Here is a 19,526-nt window from a genome sequence, read left to right as displayed (position 1 = left end):
TAATTAGTTTTTAGCATTTGATTGATCAATATTATTGTGGGGCTTGTTTTACTCTTTTTTTAGTGTGCAGTCGGGTATTTTGTTTTTTTAATAATAATTCTTTTATTCTCATTCTTCGTTCTATTACAAAATAACATCTACAGCGGATATAACAACTAACTACAAGCTTAATCGTATCAATAAACATATTGTGGACAGCCGCCATTGCCGTGACGTCATCATCCGTAGACAATATGTACAACACATGGCACTGTTTGATGCAGTTGACATTGTCGACTTTTTTTGTTAGGAACTCGTTGGTTATAAGTGTGTTGTGTTGTTAGACTTCCTTAGGTAAATCATCATCATCTTACGAGCCTTTTTCCCAACTATGTTGGGGTCGGCTTCCAGTCTAAAGCTGAGTACCAGTGCTTTAAAAGGAGCGATTGCCCTGTCTGACCTCCTCAACCCAGATACCCGGGCAACCCTTTGGTTAGACTGGTGTCAGACTTACTGGCTTCTGACTACCCGTAACGACTGCCAAGCATGTTCGATGACAGATTTCCTTAGGTAAATAGAAGGTCCTTATTATGCTATTTAGCGTAATCACCCACTTCTTAAAGAACTACTTCCCGCTAAAAAAAATCCCCAAACTAGGCAACTGGGCTAATATATCCAAAAATGTTAGTAATATATTAATTGTATGCAAGTGTAACAGAATATTTATAGCAATTTGTAATTTGAGAAAATTATAATATTTACGTCACTTATTGCAAATACCAATTTAGTATGATAATTTTGATCCGAATTGCTTATTTACATTTCTTTTCCTCATTTAGCTTGGGGTATAGCTATTGGAGCTACTACCAATCTGACATCCTCAACCAAGTTACCCGGGCAATCCAATACTCCTAGGTAAGACTGGTTGTCAGACTTACTGGCTTCTGACTACCCGTAACAACTGCCAAGGATGTTCAATGACAGCCGGGACCTGCAGTTTATCGTGCCCTCCGAATATTATCTACTACTTGTATGTACTTATATGGCTATCACTGAATAGATTTTAAATCACTTGTCTGCTTCAAGCAAAATTGTTCACCTCAAGCACAAATTATTCTGGCAAGGACCACAAAGCAGCAATTTCAATAAACATATCTACATATACTTCTACCGAGACCTGTAAGCCTGGTTTTAATCTTCATACCTTCACGTACCTAAGTGAATATCTGAGACGGTAAGGCATTCCGAAAATTCGCGCCGCTAGGCGACGCCCAATGATCTTGAACTTAGAAATTCTGTCGGTCCAGTACTTGCTGTGACACTCAAAGGAATGTCTTTGATAATGTTTACTGTGTTTATGTTACGTTTAGAATAGTTTGTAGGCTTGTAATTTTAGATTTGGTCAAAGTACTGAAATAAAAACTATATTTTTCTGCCGGGCCTTTTCCTAGCTGTGTTGGGGTTGGCTTCCAGTCTTATCGCATGTCGCATGTGGCTGAGTGATGATTGTCTGTCTGATCTCCACAATCTGGTTACTCAGGCAACCCTTTTTAAGACCGACTGTCAGACATTCTGGCTTCTGGCCACCCGTAACGACTGCCAAAGATGTTTAAAGCCGGGACCCACAGTTGTACATGTCTTACTAAAAACAGAGGTCCTGGAACTTTACTAATATATTACATGAAATGTTTTTCTAGCTGACAAAGTATCTGTACTTACGATATATGTATAGGTACATATACCTGAGCCAATTGTCATAAGCCGATATTATATAACCAGGGTGTCAAAAACTAAGTCATGCTTAACCACAGTATTGCCGTTATCGGATTGTTTTCGCTTGGCAGAACCAGCTAGTTTATTTGGCTTCCGCAAAGAAACTTTAACTAACTTAATAAGTGTTTTTATGCCTCGTAATTCTTGGATTTGTCGGAAGTTGTTCTTCATGCCTGAACGTCATGGGCTGTGTTACGAGATTATATTTTCGCTTTCTAGCTTGTGTCAAATGATATTGGAAGTTCTTATTATGGTTTCTCAGGTTTATGACGACCTTTGGTCATAAAGTATTGATCTTATTTGTACACCTATATTTAACAATAGCGGTCTTGGAGAACCTCATACCGCAAGAATTGACATTATCAACAGCAACACCACCTTCCGAGTCCAATATCTTCAAAATATCCAGACATCCGTTCGAAACAACCAAATTGGGCCAACCGTTGAGGAGTTGACAAAAGAATTATAAAGCTTAAGATATAGCAAAGATTAACATATTCACCTATTATCGAACTACCAGATAAAAACCACAACCATTCAAAGCTATTATGAAACCCATTAACACAATATAAATCAGCAACAATCAGACACACTTCCCAATATTACGAAACAAACTATTTCTAACTCAGGAACTGTTAAAACAGAAGCCATTTAAAACACCCATTTACATATATTCCTTCAAGCCAGTCGTCAAAATTAAACGCGAAAGCAGGGCACCGTAGCTATCAAAACAATTGGAAAACGTTATATGTATGTATGTATGTATACCTAACTAGCCGTGGTTTCACCCGCGTCCCGTAGGAACTACTGCCTGCACCGGGATAAAATATACCCTATGTTACTCGGGGATAAGCTAGCTTCCTGAAAGAAATCCTAAATGTCAGTCTTGCTTGTGATCTCTCTTCGGTGGTGTCGGATTGTCGTGCCATCGCGCGCAGAGAGTGAAGGAATAGAGAGTGCTCCTGTGTCTGCTCTATAATATGTCCTGCGCAGCTGGCTGATCTCCTTAGGGACGGTTCATATCTGTCGGGAAATGCGTCGAGAGCATAGTAAATGTATGATCAACACACTAGTTAACGTATTATCGGTGTCGTGAATGACTGAATGTTTTACTGTATATTTGGTTGTACCGTTCCCGTGGGCATTGTCGTATATGTGTCTCTTCTGGCGTTACGAACCTTCCCTTAGTGAGAACAGTCACAGACCGACAAACCGACAAACCAACTGACAACTCGACACTTTTCACACGGTTGCAAGCAATTAAAAGTTAAAACCTGTTATGCTTCCTTTGAAGGGTGACTGCTGGACACTTGTCTCTTTTGGAGGGTAGGGAACCTTCACTCAAAAACCACCTTTGCTTCCTAACCAGTAAGGTTACTTTTGCAACAGCAGATGGTTTCTGTTGCATTTGCAATGTTACAATTTGAAGGGTATTGTGTTTTGTGCATTTGAATTTCGGACCTGGTTTTTGGATTTCTAAAGCCTTTTGATTCTCGATTTGGGTTGACCTATTTCTGTCTGCAATTGCAGTTTCACGTTTAGCACGGTGGGATGGGTTTTCTGAGTTGGTTCCATGTATTTTAGGCTTAAAATTGTTTCGTTTCCAAAATTCTAGTTATTTGGTAGACCATCATATTAATCCTGCTTCCTATAAATACCTATTGTTAACCAGCAAGTTTGTTGTTTGTTAGTTGTTGTTCAAAATATTTCGATTCAAGCGGATTTTCATTAAATTGGCAGTAATATAGCTTATATATATAGTTTTTGTATCTGAATACCATACACTTATTTACATATACTTTTATCTATGTCTAACTAGTGGATAATACTGTGTAGATTTAAAAGTATCAAGAATTGTACATTATACATGTATCTCTATTATAGACAAAATTACCTATGTCCATATGCCACCGTAATTTTGCAATCATTACGTCAAGCAGCGATTATATTACAACAAAAACTGTGTCCAGTAGTCATTTGCTATGAAATAGTATTTTAAAAACAAACTACAGTGTTACCCGGCTGTCGTTGAAGACTAAATTATATACATTTATTATGCATTTGTGGCTATACCTTTCCCTTTCTGTGTGATGTGAATTTAAAGCGGCATCGAGTGGTATATTTTAAATGTGTTGACTTTTAATTTGAAAAGAATGAGGTTTAGGATACACTGTTTGATCTTTCCTTTTAAAACACTTGCTACTAAGTGCCCTGAAGTATTCTAAGGCATATAACTTAGCAGCTACGAAAACTGCTTCTACTGACTTCATGATAATCACTTCAGTCAAATTGTATGAACAAAACACTGAGTACTGCGCATACGCGGGTAGTTAAATTGCTGATTTCGGAGAGGTGATGCTCATCATCCTCATCTCCCGAGTCTTCCCAATTATGTTAAGATCGGCTCCTAGTCTAACCGGATGCGGAGTACCAATGTGACACAAGGAGCGACTGCCCCCCTCATGTCTGACCTTCTCAACCCAGTTACCCAGGCAACCCTATACCCCTTGGTTAGACTGGTGTCAGACTAGACGGTAGACAGACCTTCTGAGAAAAATGTGTCGGTCTAATTACGTAATCCCAATAGAGAATTGACGTATGATCGTTCAACAATTACCATTCTTGCAGCTACCAGACCAGTGATGATGAATCATTTAAAATCCTTGAAAAAAGCCAAACGAAAGTTCGAATACTAATTTTGTGACTCATCTTAATGTAAGTCTATGTTTCCAAAGATCATGAATCAACCATTACATAGCACAAAAAACCGAAAGCTTAAAACAACGATTCTAGATCGATCTAAAACCATTATTTAGCATTACTAATGACTAGACATTTTCTCGCAGTTTCGCCCGCCTCCCGTGGGAACTACTGCCCGTACCGGGATAAAATATAGCCTATGTTACTCGGGAAGAGTGTAGCTTTCCAACTGTGTGAAAGAATTTTTCAAATCGGTTCAGTAGTTTCTTTGAAACAAACAAACAATTAAATGTTTCCTCTTTATTATATTAGAGATAGATCACTAATCTATATCTATACATATAATAAATCTGTAAAAAAAGTGTGTCTGTACATTAAATATATTAAAAAAATAATAATTGGGTGGGGTTTAGAAACAGTAATGGAGCACAAATCCAAAAAAAAAATCTGTCTGTTTGTCTGTATGTCTGTTTGTTTGTACACGCTAATCTTCGGAACTACTGAACGGATTTCAATGATTCTTTCTTTGTTGTATCGGTATTAAACCTGGTCAACATATAGGCTATAATTTATCTTCGAAACTTGAAGACCTGATGCAGAACTCCAACAGACCAACAAAACTATAAGAGATACAAAATTGGTGCCATGGCAAAAATTGTTTCATGGGATGAGCATTTTCTGCTGAGATAATAAATTTGAAGATCTGGAACACCTGATGTGAAACCCCAAGAGCTCAGCTACTCTGTACCATATAAAGGTATGACGTTTGAGCAAAAGTTGTTCAATCTGATAAGCACTTTCTATTGAATTACAAAAATTGAAGATCTAAAACACCTGATGTGGAACTCCAGGAGCCCAGCCAGACTATAGCATATAAAGGTATGACGTCTTAGCAAAAGTTGTTCAATCTGATAAGCACTCTCTAATGACTTACAAAAATTGAAGATCTAAAACACCTGATGTGGAACTCCAGGAGCCCAGGTAGACAATAGATAAAGGTATGACGTGTTAGCAAAATTTGTTCAATCTGATAAGCACACTCTATTGACGTATAAAAATCGAAGATCTGGAACACCTGATGTGGAACTTCAAGAGCCCTACTACACTTGAAATGTATATAAATGAATATTACAAAATAGGTATGGTGAATCAAAAAATTAAGTCGTAGTCAGAGCGGCTGAAGGGCGAGGATACCTCGGCGGACTTAAAACGCAGATCACGCGCTCCCTGTGGGTCCAGCATCACCGGCCCACTCGCCACTTACCAGGACGCACCTGCCCTCCGAGAAGGGCTACTAACCATGCTCTAGCGACTCCACTCTGGACGGCAAACCCCCGTTATGGTTCACTCCGGCCGGCCGGAGGTGGGAGACAGTATACTCTCCCTGGAGCACTCGGTATATATAGCCCCGCGGGCTCGCTACTCCCCGTCATCAGCCTCAGATGTCCTGCGGTGCTTATATCTCATTATTATTGTCGTTATTATCTCAAGAGCCTTTGTCCCAATTATGTTAGGGTCGACTTCCAGTCACGATGCAACTGAGTACCAGTGTTATACAAGGAGCGACTGTCTATCTGACCTCCACAATCCGGTTACCCGCTCAATCCAACACCCCTTGGTAAGACTTACTGGCTTCTGACTACCCATAACGACTGCCAAGAATGTTCAATGACAGCCGGAACCCAAAGTTTAACATTCCCTCCAAATAACGGTCATTGGTATCTAAAATATACATAGAAAGTACATACGAACTTAGAAAAGTAGCATTGGCAGGTACTTGCCAGACCTGGAATCAAAGTCACACGCTCAGACATGAGAGATTGGTTCTCTACCCACTAAACCACCACGACTTCAACTAAGTCACCACGAATTAGTAATTAGTTTTACGTAATAATACGTGCAATATTTTTGTCACACACAACTTAAATGCGGACTAATTAGAATCACTACTTTTATCCCTATGGTCACGCCTATTGCGCTTCAGTTCTCAGCGTTTTGTTTAGTCTGCTGTGCTTTTGCCGTTGAAGTACAAAAATTAAATATATGGAACGTTTCTAACGGTTATGCGTATTCCGTTGTTTTCAAGTCAACGGGCCCTTAAAATTCAATATCAGACGATTCAGATCTTTGATTTTGCTGACCCCGTAGTCGCTGGCATAAGGGACTGGATCCGCGTACGAAGTTGCGGGCAGAAGCTAGTGATTAATAATGCTGGCAACACAGCGTGATCCGTCACTTTCAAATCGTTGCCATATTACAATAACATGATCATAATTTATGATGATTACAAGTCTTAATGACTATTCGGTAACAAGTTACACTGTTGAATAATACAGCTCTCTTTGGAACTCTTTATTGACCTAGCCATTATGAATTAGGCTGTTCGACTAGATGCAGCTAAGTACTGATGAAAGGTGAGTATATGGTATATGGAGCGACTGTCTTTCTGGTCTTTGCTGTCAAATGACTCAACAGTCAATCTTTGCAGTGGCAAATTTGATGAGATCTGTGCAAGAAACCACTTTGAAAGACTTGATGTTCTTTTAGATATAAAAATTTACTAATGGACCCGTTGTTCCCCTTGTCTCAAGGGAATTACTTCTATATCAGGGATTAAAAGTAGCCTAGGCCTTTCTCGGACTCTTGCTAGCTAGACTATCCGTGTACCCAAACATTTAAGTCAGTGAAAGCAGACAATTACTTTCGTATTTATTATTATAATATTAATAAGGATTTCTTCACTACGGGCTCACTAAAGTTTTCCCACTCTACCAGTGTTGCTAAATAATAAATTGTTATAATTAAAAGTGAAAATGTTCATTTATATGCAGTGGTCACTCGTACCCTTTTCTGGAAGACGACTGTAGCAGAATATTATGTGGTCGTGAATCGGAATGGACCAGCTATCAATCAATTTGACTTTACTTAGCATGATTTGAAAGTTGTTACAGAAAAGGATTTAGAAAATTCTTGATAGATTAATGAGTGTGATTGAGGTATTAATGATAGCGAGATTGGCGACGCTTTAATCAATTTTAATAAACAGGGCCTAAGTATATTTCGTAAATAGCTCAATTAATGTTCTCGGTCTGGGTATTCAATAAATTTGACCTGGCAACATTGCATAACGTTTTGGTTGCTAAAAAAACAATGCAAATCATGCCGAGATGCAAACGGTAAGATAAGATTATCTCAAGATTTCCGAAAATAGGTTTATTTATCTTTTTTTACTACATTTTATACTGCATAATAAACCTCTATACATAATGAGTGCATCTTAATATTGCAATTCGGTAATCGTTCCGCTTAATCACGAAGATGCAGATATAAATATGTAGCTTTTTTGTTATGTCTGTTTGTTACCCTCAATCCTCCGAACCTCGACCGATTTGAGAAATTCTTCCACTTTTGGGTAACATAGGCTACGTTTTATCCGGGATACGAGTGGAACCGCGGAAAATCATCTTGTATGGCCATAAGATGGGATAACTATTCAATATACTAAAAGAACTTCCTTTTCTCCCGTAGATATAAACTAAAAATTAATAACGGGTGTATAGGGGGATGGGAAAAATCTATTTCAATTCCATTATCGTTCCTCCATTGTTCGTATCTAGGTCTCGTTGGGTTTAATATCGTTGGATGCCGGAGATGGAAGGACGGGAAGACTGGTTGCATCGAAGTTCATATTGTTGTCTATCGTCATTTGATAGATGAAAATTATGACTTCTTTTTGTTGGATATCTATACTAATTTATTAAACTGACGGATTTGTTTGTTTGCTAATGTCCTAGTAGTTCCCATTCAGACGCAGGTGCGAAACCGCTGGCAGAAGCTAGTAAGAAGTAATCAGTTTCGTGATCCATTTCAATAAATTGACTCGCCTGATGACGCCTTATTTCTCACAATAATAGTCTGTTAGATTTCAGCTTTTTAGCTGAAGCTTTTTATCTGTTATGTGTGTTATGACTGATAAATCTCTGAAACTTATAGTTTCTCAGTACATAGATAATAATAGACGCTTGTATTTACTAGGCATACAAAACAACCTACACCGTAGTACTAGTAACACACCTTCAGATACCATCGTGGCGTCATAGCCGTTGGTTCAGAAATAATTAATTGTTCACTTAATTTTCCTTATTGTTTTCCTTTTCAAACGTAAGCGTGAATTAATTAACGTCAATCATATAGCGCGCAATATGATTTTTGCACCTAAATGGACCTATTAAGACAACTTAGAACTCGTATGTATGGATACAGATTAGTATGACGCCACATATCCTCCTTTTTTAGGGAAAATGGTAGTGTGATTCATCCTGTGAAGCAGACTATACTGTCAAAAATAACTGTGCATCTTCAGAAGTCTTTTGAATCTAGGATAGGAAAATTATTTCAGGACCCTAGTCACTCTTTCGAACAGTCCAGTAATCCTTTTTTCGTGACACTTCCCGCTGTGGGTGCAGCGTGAGGGAGTGTCAGACTCTTACTGACTAAAACCCATCATGTTCCTTCTGGTGCCCTTTATGCATCGGGACCGCGGTATGTTTCTAAAAATCCCGCAGCCACATCCTATCCTTAGCAATATTTTATGCAAATGAACTTACTGTATAGTTCGTTATACTCAAATAATTCTAAATATAACACTGCTGATAAAATAATGATCTATTAGGCAATTAAAATGTCTAGCGTTGATAAAGGACATTTACCTCTCATTACATAATCATAATGTTAAGTTTGATTTGAACCAAATCATAACATTGTTACATTGAAACATTAAATATTATAATTAATGTGTAATTGGTTCTTGTCACGCGTCAACTTATCGCGGAAATCTAATGTTTTTAACATCAGTGTTAATGTTATCGCTAGGTATCTATGTATTTCTGTATGTGGTATAGTTATCGGCACGGATAATGGGCTCTCGGCGGAAGAGTGGGGATCGCTTTGCCCACTGTACACTTACGGCAATAAACCAATAAATCACTTCTGCGCAGGTGAAGGTCTGGGCTCAATATCCTTGCCGATGATTATACCGCAACTCTTAAACAGATGAACAGATTTGGATGCGGTTTTTTTAGGTGCACGCTGGTTATTGTGATCTATTGTTACTACTGTCCCACTATCAATAGTTATCCTCAGATGACAATTTGAGACGTGACCCAAAAATGACACACACAAATTAATCAGTTGACAGAAGAATCTACTAAAACCCGTCGTAAATAGAAAATTAATAAAACATATTACAACCATAAGTATGAACCGTCACACTATAATGACATCATGAGGCTTAATGACGTCATAAACCTTTTAGGAATGGCGTTCTAGCCGTGTCGGCCACGGCAGCTGTTCTCATATAAGGAGATCAGCCAGCTGCGCAGGACATATTATAGTGCACGAGCATTTGCTTGGACACAGGTGCACTCACTATTCCTTCGCTCTCATAGTCCGATAGGACGTCTACCTGACTCGAGAGAGAGATCAGGTGTAGGATCGAGGAACGTACTCCCCGATGCACGGGTGTATCAATCACCAACTTCCAGTCTCCGGGCTGCTTTGTGAAAGATTCTGAAATCTACAAAATTCGGGAATCGATCCCGAGACAGTCTCGCTATGCGACTATTAGACCGTCGAGGCAGTTTACAAATGGCAGTAAAATATATATTAAGTGGCCAGAGAAAGTATCAAAGTAATGAAAATGTTCAATCGTCTCGCTATAAAAACGAATTAATGAATTTCTCTCAGTAATATTGAGTTAAGTTACTATTATCGATTAGTTTTCCAACTTAGTAGTTGTTTGAACGGTGTAAAATTGACTTTCTTGGACTTTCACTGAAGAAAAGTTATTGTAGTAGCTTATGTATGACTTTTAAATTAACTGGAAACTGCTGAAAAGACTATCACGATAATTTCTAAGCTTTTGTCCCTGACTACATAAACGCCCGTTTCTCTTGAAACAACTGTTTAACTATCAATTTTCACTTTCGATGTAAATCATTTTTAATAAAACAATTATGTTGTCTTTTAATTACTTTTATATTGCTTTCAGTAAGTGAAACTATGGCTAAAATAAGGTCATGCATGATATAATAGTATACAACTTTATGTACCAATACTGCATGACTTAACAACTTTATCTCTATAATGCACTTACAATCAACATCTTTGATAAAGAGTACATCTCGTACAATACAATCGATAAAAGATAAATCGAATAGACGCAAGATATCTCTAAATTAAAACAACTCTCACTTTTAATCTAACCATAACAATCGATTCGATTAAAACCTCAAACTTTTTACAACGAAACCAATAAATCTAAATATTTCAACACTGGCAATAAAGTTAATTATTTTTACCATAATTTTTCCCCGTGTTCTATTTACGAAAATCTCCCGCGTTGCCGTGTTAGTGGGCGCGAGCTGGCAACATCGTCATCGACCCGCAGTTTGCTACGCGCGGGGAGGGGGGCGTGCCGTCTGTCAAATCGAATTACGTTCTTGAGTTATATTTTCGCGATCATTTCATTAGAAAAAAAGCTTTTTCATGAATTAATTTGCGCTGTATTAGTGTTATTGTCTGTTCGCTAACGGTTGGCGAACATGAAACATAGTGCGGACTCGAAATATTCTGTTACATTTGCGTCGCGATCACGGCCCGAGGAATTGCTATTTTTATTTAGCCCAGTTTTATTGTAAATATTGTTTTTATGTGTCGAAACAGTGGTGCAGTACTGTTTTTTGAACTTATTTCTTAGTCTATTTGACTGTGATCATCGACGGACCGTGAAAAGATTACGTTCAAACGTTTTGTTACGAAAATACTTTCGAAATTCAGTGTTTGAGCAACGTCTGGTGCCAATGTTAGTACAAAAACGGATTTGTGTTCTTAAAATGTAGTGCCAAAGTGTTCTAATGCAACCTTTTACAGTGTTACGTGCGTAATTATCGCTAAAAGTTACTAAAGACGCTTATAGTGTACAACATTTCAATTTGGATTGTTCTAAATGAGGTTGTGTATGTTTTTGACTGTTGCAAAAGTGAAGTGAATCTAACTAAATGGCATTTTATCGCGGTAAATTGCTTTATATTAGTGCGAATCGAAGATGAGGCGGGTTTTCGGCGTATGCACTGATAGCTGGATGCTCTGTGGTCAGAATGTGAGCGGATAATCATTCCAGGCTCTCCTAGATGTTGTCTGTATGTCTTGTTCTTTTTTTGAATTCTTTTGTTTTTTTTTTGTCTTTGAATTTTGAATTGACACCCGTGTTTAGAAAGAGGTTTTATGCAGGGTTTTCTGTATCCAGCTTTTTTGTTTTTATTTTCCTTAAAATAAAGCTGTGCATGATTTGATTTTAATTGGTGTTGATAAAAAAAAAAACTTAAAGATAGTTCTCCATCTACATCAAGAACGTGGCCTAAATTACTTGATTTTTATAACTACTACAAATATATCAGTGATAAAATTAGTTAAACAATTCATAAATTATCAAGTTTACTGTGACTTTCACACAACAGTAGAATTTTATTTATTAATAATTTACCCTATCACCCAATGAGTTGGTTTTCCACCGTTATAAATCCAAACTAATATTATAAATGCGAAAGTAACTCTGTCTGTCTGTCTGTCTGTCTTTCTGTCTGTCTGTCTGTCTTTTCTTCACGCCTATACTACTGAACAGATTTGTGTGAAATTTGGTACAGACATAGTTTGAAACTTGAGAAAGGACATAGGATAGTTTTTATTACAAAAAATAAAAATAAAAAATAAAATTATTACGGACATACAGTGCCATCTATTGGTCAAATAGATGTCGAGCTGTTCCTATGCTCCGTAGATAGATGGCGTTAATCGCGCAATGGTGTCATTACACGTGTTCGGTACATGTTATTGTTTTAATTCATCGGAAAATCCATCAGAAAAATGTAAATAAACAGTAAAAAGGTGTAAAAAAATTAATATTTTGCCACACACAACTTAAATGCGGACTAATTAGAATCACTACTTTTATCCCTATGGTCACGTCTATTGCGGTTCAGTTCTCAGCGTTTTGTTTAGTCTGCTGTGCTTTTGCCGTTAAAGTACAAAAATATTAAATATATGGAACGTTTCTAATGGTTATGCGTATTCCGTTGTTTTCAAGTCAACGGGCCCTTAAAATTCAATATCAGACTATTTGATTTTGCTGACCCCGTAGTCGCTGGCATAAGGGACAGGATCCGCGTACGAAGTCGCGGGCAGAAGCTAGTAAGCCATATTTATACGGTGACCGGTCGGTTAATCGGTCACACCAGGTGCAGACAAGGAAATTATTTTCAAAAAAATCCATATTCAAGGAAAATTATAATTATGTATTTATTTTATTTTATGCATTTATTGTTAAATAGTAACAATTGTTTCTAAATATGGGTGTCATTTTACCTGTTTCTGTGTGTTTAGTCATTAATATTTTTGCATGTAGGTGTTTTAATTTTTAAAATTATACCTAGCCGTTTGTTTTATTCTTAACCCCTTGTGTATGCCGGTAAATATAAGACAGTAATAAATCTGTAGTGTTTCCGGTATACAATGGGATAGTCTATATAGTGCATTTTGAATCGATGTTAGATTTAGACTGGAGTTATAACAATAATGGTGCCCAGCTACTCCCGTTTCATGCTGTCACTTTCTGGGTATTAAGTAACTTTCAGGCAGTAGCCCATAGCCTGGAAGTTGGTTATTGATACACTTGTGGATCAGAGAGCATGTAAATGTTGGTACGGCTTGTGAACTCCCTTACGTGGTGTCGGATTGTCGTACCATCGCGCTACGAGAGTGAAGGAATAGTGAGTGCACCTGTGTCCAAGCAAATGTGCGTGCACTAGTATGTCCTGCGCAGCTGATCTCCTTAGAGAGAACAGGCACTATGGCCGAGAATTTTTCTGGACGCCATTATTATTACCTACGAATAATAACTGGTATTTAAATGAAATAGATAACTCCACTATAGTCAAAAGCAGTTCTAGATGTCAACCATATTGTTCCCTCATTCTGAAACTGCACTGCATTCCATCCCACGCATATTTAAGCCTTAAAACACCATTAAAATGCAGCCTCACCCATTAACTAGATGTTATCTTAATCATTAAAGTTTTTCTTAATTTTAACCCAGAGTTTAATGTTAAGAATGTCACACGTACTTGTCATTTTAACGGTAACAGAAAATTTTATCCGGTTACGCAGACTAACACATACTTTGTGTGGAAAAAATGGCGATTTTGTGAATCCGATATGTTAAGAAGCTAGGCTTTCATCATTCTTAAAACAAGTTTTTAGAAATTCGACTGCAATAATGTACTAAAACCTTTTTCTAGGTCTGAGATATACCTACTATGCTGAAAACCACAAACAAACCAGTTCAGTAAAACGTGAGATAATCGCTCACAAACGCACAAATATACATGCAGGTCAAACGGAGAACGTCATTTACCTACTTTTTTTGAAGACAGTTATAAATCAACCGAACCGAAGGAAATTATCTTGAGGAAACCTGGACTGTAAAGTCTGAAATCAGCAACCCGCATTGAGCAAGCGTGGTGATTAATGCTTAATCCTTCTCCGTGTGAGAGGAGGCCGCAGCCCAGCAGTGGGACGATAAAAAGGCTGTAACTGTATAAATGATCTTTTCTGTATTCCATTAGGTGTTTTCCCTAACATCTGTCTAGCAGCTGCATAAAATCAAGTTTGAATCCAATTGCAGGTGTACTCTAAACAAACATACTAAACTAATATCTAGTAAATTAGTATGGCAAACCGCGCGGTATTAACCTCATTACATAAAGCTGATGATCTTAGGTTACAATCGACGTTGACTCACACATGGCGCAGTTCCGTGTGTGCTCATCATTTGGCATACTTGCTTAGGTATTGTGGCCCTAGAATTGCGTCTAAAAATCTTCTATAGGTACTGGTATTGTAAAGCTAAAGAATTTGTTGGTTTAGAAGTCGCAAATATCAGGAACTAAACTACTGGATCGTATGAAGAATTCTTTTAATGTTAGGTAGCACATTAATAGAGGAAGGCTATGGGCTACTTTTTACCCATGTGTGGCAGTTCGTTCCCCCTAGATGCAGGTGAAACTACTGACAGAAGCTAGCGCTTATCCTCTAGGTATGTTACGCTGACCCGACGCGCATGATACTCAAATAGGATGAAGGTTGAAACCCGGGTGAATCATCATCATCATCTCAGCCAAAGGACGTCCACTGCTGAACATAGGCCTCCCCCTTAGATCTCCACAGATACCTGTTGGAGGCGACCTGCCGGAAGACGCTGGATGTCTTCCGGCGACCTTTATAAAGTCGTCTGTCCACCTCGTCTTTCACCCATTTTATCCATTATTATACCCATTTTATAGAATAATTTATGACCAGCTGAATGGCATAGCAAGAGACGTATCAAACCGTGACGTATAAAATATCCCTGGTGATTAGCTTAAACGGCCATTGGCTAATAAAATATTTTAGAAACATAAGAATATTGATAAATGCAATAAAAACTTTCACACGCTCATTTTACAATACTTATACTCACGCACGGAATCGTCTTTAAATTGTCAGTAAACAAATCACAATCAGACTTATCTTCCACCTTACCGGGGCTGCGGGATTGTTCGCGCGAGTTATCGCGGCCCTGGTACATAAAGGGCTTCAGAAGGAACATGATGGGTTTTAGTCAGTAAGAGTCTGACACTCCCTCACGCTGTACCCGTAGCTAGAAGGGGTCTTCTAATGATTTCCCATCTAGGCGTCCAAGAGATCGTACCGAATGCCTGGAATTGGTGAATTAGCCCTTCCATTTTTAGGGTTCCGTATCCAAAAGGGAACAACCCTACCGTTTAGACTTCGCTGTCAGCCTGTCCTGTCTGTCACCAGATTGATTGAACCATCACGGTCCATCTCATGAATCGTGATATTAAGACAGTTGTCATCTTCACAGAAGATGTATTTCCGCTGCTCCCATACAAGAAACCTGCTTTTTGCCCAATTTATAGTTAATGGTACTCGCTTCGCTTGCGTGGCCGGATTTTATAATTACAATACCAATACGCACGTCATCACTACCCAATGGCGGTCAAATCTTACAATAATTATACTCACTGACTCAAACGCAATTGTTCCCTATATGTGTGACTAGTGTTTGTTTGTGAACACAATGCACATTGCGTGATAACATCATGCTTTAGACGGGGCCTTTTGTTTGCGTCCGGGACACGTTAGAAAGAGTATCTTCATATATTAATTATCATTTCTCTGCCATCCACTCGGGACTACAGAGTCCCGGACTTTTGGAAGGCGAACGTGGGGCCGAAGCCAACATGCTGAAGCCCTTTTGAGACAACTTTAAGGAAATGACGACACAAAACCGACAATTGTCACTGTATACACTATAGAAACGTACCCAAGGATAATCCGCGGTTCTGTGCGGACTAAAACTACAAGGGCTAATGGACTGGGAATGGGGATAACTATGGGAACTATGGCACCTGCCGATAACAATGTTTGCACACGTAAAAATGGCAGGAGATTCGCCAGCTCACTTACTGGGCCCCCGGGAATCAGTCACTGAATAGCAATAAGAGGGCAGCAATTATCATCATTATTATCAGTCTAACCAAGGGCCACGGGGATGCCCGGGTAATTGAGTTGAGGAAGTCAGATAGGCAGTCGCTCCTTGTGGCACACTGGTACTCAGCTGCATACGGTTAGACTGGAAGCCGACCCCAACATAGTTGGGAAGAGGCTCGGAAGATAATAGAGTCTGAAGATCCTTCACGCTGCTATCCCACAGCGGGATCATTGGATGATTTCCCATTAAAAAAAGGGGAAAAATCTGTCTTAACATATGACAGTGTCAGACTCTTACGGCCCTTTCACACGACAGTCCAGTTTTTTGCAGGACACCGTTTTTTGCAGGATCCTGTTTGGTCGCAAAAGATATTATATGCTAGTGTTCACACGAGCAAACCGCATGCAGGATCCTGCAAAATGCTGTTCCCGTCGATTTGTGCGATTCGGTTTTGTCACTTGAAACTGAATCGTTCGTCCAGTAGGTAAATAGCGGGAATCTTGCAAAAACGGACGCTGTGTTCACACGTAGTTCAGTTTTGCAGGATACAGTAAAATGCCGGTCCCGCAAAACTGGACTGCCGTGTGAAAGGGCTGTTACGGCCCTTTCACACGGCATTCCAGTTTTTTGCAGGATACCGTTTTTTGCAGAATCCTGTTTGATCGCTAAAGATATTATATGATAGTGTTCACACGAGCAAACCGTATGCAGGATCCTGCAAAATGCTGTCCCCGTCGATTTGAAACTGGAACGTTCGTCCAGTATAAAGCGGGAATCTTGCAAAAACGGACGCTGTGTTCACACGTAGTACAGTTTTGCAGGATACAGTAAAATGCCGGTCCCGCAAAACTGGACTGCCGTGTGAAAGGGCTGTTACTGACTAAAACCCACCATGTTCCTTCTTAAGCCCTTTATGTACCAGGGCCGCGGTAACTCGCGCGAACAATCCCGCAGTCTTATTATTTTTCTATGTTCGAAGACTAACAATAGATAAATGACCCTTTCATTTCTATAAATAATAGGTAAACAATGGTATTAAATATTTTATTTCCTACGCGATGGTCGAAATATTTCCTTTTCTCGGAGAGAATATATCATATTACACCTCAACTATATTTTTACTGCGTTCGAGTTTTATGCTCCATTAAAGTTTAGGGCGGAATGGGTCCTTCTGTTAGCGGGAAGCGGGTGAAGTCGCTTGTAGCGAGTAGAAACATTTATTATAGGAGGTGAATTTATTTTACTTTTTCAGAGCGCACGTTAAATTGATTCGCAAACGGTTCCAACCGGTTCCTGACACAATAATTACTTCCAGTACCCATATAAAATATGGTCCCTTTGCGACGGGCATAATGTTCAATTTTTCTAAATGCTTCATAGGTTACGGAGTCTATTCAATGTAAACACATCATTATCATCCTCCTCTTGTCATTATCTTATCAAGCAAATATACCTACAATGAAAATCACAGTTTAGTATAGTTTCTATCAGAATTAAGCCTCAATTCCATATTTCTTTTATTATGAAACTCGCTATCAGGCGCACCACAGCCTTACCCGACCAAAAATCATAGAGACACAGTTAACCTACTTGGAGAGCATTTTATAGGCATTATAAAATGTTATGCCAGTGCTGTGCGTTCTCTTTTTGAAAATAATTATTATGTTTTATCTCGGCCGTTTATTCTTACTTGTGATGTCCGACTTGCATGATTTCTTGGTTAATTTAAAGTTTAATTATAGTTCTTTATTTACTTAGTAGAAAGACTGCCTAGTCGGTAACTTAAGTATTACTTACTCTGGGTGTTAGATCTTAGGCCTAAGGCTTTTTTTCAATATTAAAAATCATCAAATGACCCCTCCCGCTGTGGGTTAGCAGCTGTGAGGGCGTGTCAGACTCTTACTGACTAAAAATCCATCATGTTCCTTCGTAGGCCTTTTTTGTACCAGGGCCGCGGTAACTCTTTCGAACAGTCCCGCAGCCCGAAGCCCAAGGTTCATTTCCCAACTTCTGTCGACTTCTATGGAGTCTATCGTCAATCTTCTTCTTATCAAATGAGCAATAGCAGGCAAATATTATAAGTATTAGTAAACCAAACACTTTGCTGAAAACCGCATCAAAATCGGAAGTAAAACTGCTCCAACATACATACATGCTTAAATATAATCAAACAATGTAACATGCAGGTCTAATTAAGAACCTCAGTTTTTTGAAGTCGGTTAAAAACATCCCCGATCCACTTATTTCGCTAACAGATGACACAACAAAGCACTTTAACTCGCTAGTTATTTTTCTAAACTCTTCAGATAAATACTCGTTTAACCATTCAATGTTATCTGAGAGATAGCGCTGAGTAACTACAGTTAGCGATGATAACACTCAAGTGGTTAACTTAGATTATGAACTATTGTCTGTTAAGTGGTTTTAGATAGGATTTAGAAGGGACTTGAAAAGCATATGATTGTTGGCCATAGCGGCTATTCTCATATAAGGGGATCAGCCAGCTGCGCAGGACATATTATAGTGCACGCACATTAGCTTGGACACAGATGCACTCACTATTCCTTCACTCTCATACATACTGCGATGGGACGACAATCCGACACCACCGGAGAGAGATCTGACGATGCGATGTTTTGATTTTACTAGTCCGAGGTTTAATCATTAGAATAAAAATCTGTTTGCAGAAATTATTCTAGCTATACATGGCGACTAGACTTTCTACTTATGGTGGTATAATTGTTTATGTTTATTGTCTATAGCTTTTTCCAAAAATATGCTCTCTAAAGGTTATATGAAACTGTGTCTAAGCATACGTTATTTCTGCTTGTTCGCAGGGCTCCCCCCACGGCTCGGTGATGTCGTGCCAGTCGCTCGCCGCTCGCGCGTTCGCCGAGCCCGACAAGGATATGACACAATGCAGCAGTTTTCACAGGTAATGCTCATCATCTTCCATACTTTTAGCTGGTGCCGTCTCAGTAACTGGACAGAGTAGACATTAACTCCAGGTGTTGCCAGATCCTTCGAATATTTGATATCCTGAAGGCTGATAAATCTGATGTGCTTGCGGCAGAGCTGAAGTACCTACGCATCCCAACACCGTTTGGTACTAGTGGTGGTCAGACTTTCTGGCTTCTGACTCACGTAACGACCAGCAAAATGACAGCTGAGACCCCTCAATTTAACGTGTCTTTGCCAAACACGAAGAAACTATGACAAGATGGTCAAATCGATAAGCAAGTCGAGGCAACTATGGACATCACAGAACTACAGATTTTCCATAAGAAATATGTAGCTTCTGAAGCCATCTGTAGGTATACTACGAAGTGCAATACTTAATTCAATATTTTCGCATTTCCAGATCAGTACGGTTCAGCTCGGACTCCCGGAGCTCCACCAGAGCCTCCAATGATGCGGAAAACAAGAGGGAGACACCTGGTGAGTACCACATCTATCGAAATTATAA

The 19,526-nt window shown here is 38.9% G+C and overlaps 1 protein-coding gene across 10 annotated transcripts in view; it reads left to right on the top strand.

Moving 5' to 3' along the window:
• The window catches only part of LOC110382765 (GTPase-activating protein CdGAPr), a 97,572-nt gene that overhangs the window by 44,204 nt on the left and 33,842 nt on the right, over positions 1-19,526 (top strand). For 5 of the 10 annotated variants that reach the window (XM_064042664.1, XM_064042669.1, XM_064042663.1 and 2 more), the window contains exons 1-3: positions 10,873-11,611; positions 18,898-18,995; positions 19,422-19,498. In XM_064042664.1, coding sequence (XP_063898734.1) covers positions 11,558-11,611; positions 18,898-18,995; positions 19,422-19,498 — 229 coding nt within the window. In that variant the 5' untranslated portion in view covers positions 10,873-11,557. Of the gene's footprint in view, positions 1-10,872; positions 11,652-18,897; positions 18,996-19,421; positions 19,499-19,526 lie in introns of those variants that run through there. The other 5 variants (XM_064042666.1, XM_064042668.1, XM_064042667.1 and 2 more) reach the window with 4 other exon arrangements.

This window comes from Helicoverpa armigera, chromosome 29, assembly GCF_030705265.1.
Source record: "Helicoverpa armigera isolate CAAS_96S chromosome 29, ASM3070526v1, whole genome shotgun sequence".
In the NCBI taxonomy this organism is placed as follows: domain Eukaryota; kingdom Metazoa; phylum Arthropoda; class Insecta; order Lepidoptera; family Noctuidae; genus Helicoverpa; species Helicoverpa armigera.
Note: the sequence above shows the minus strand (reverse complement) of the source record. Positions and strands in the feature narration are given on the sequence as shown.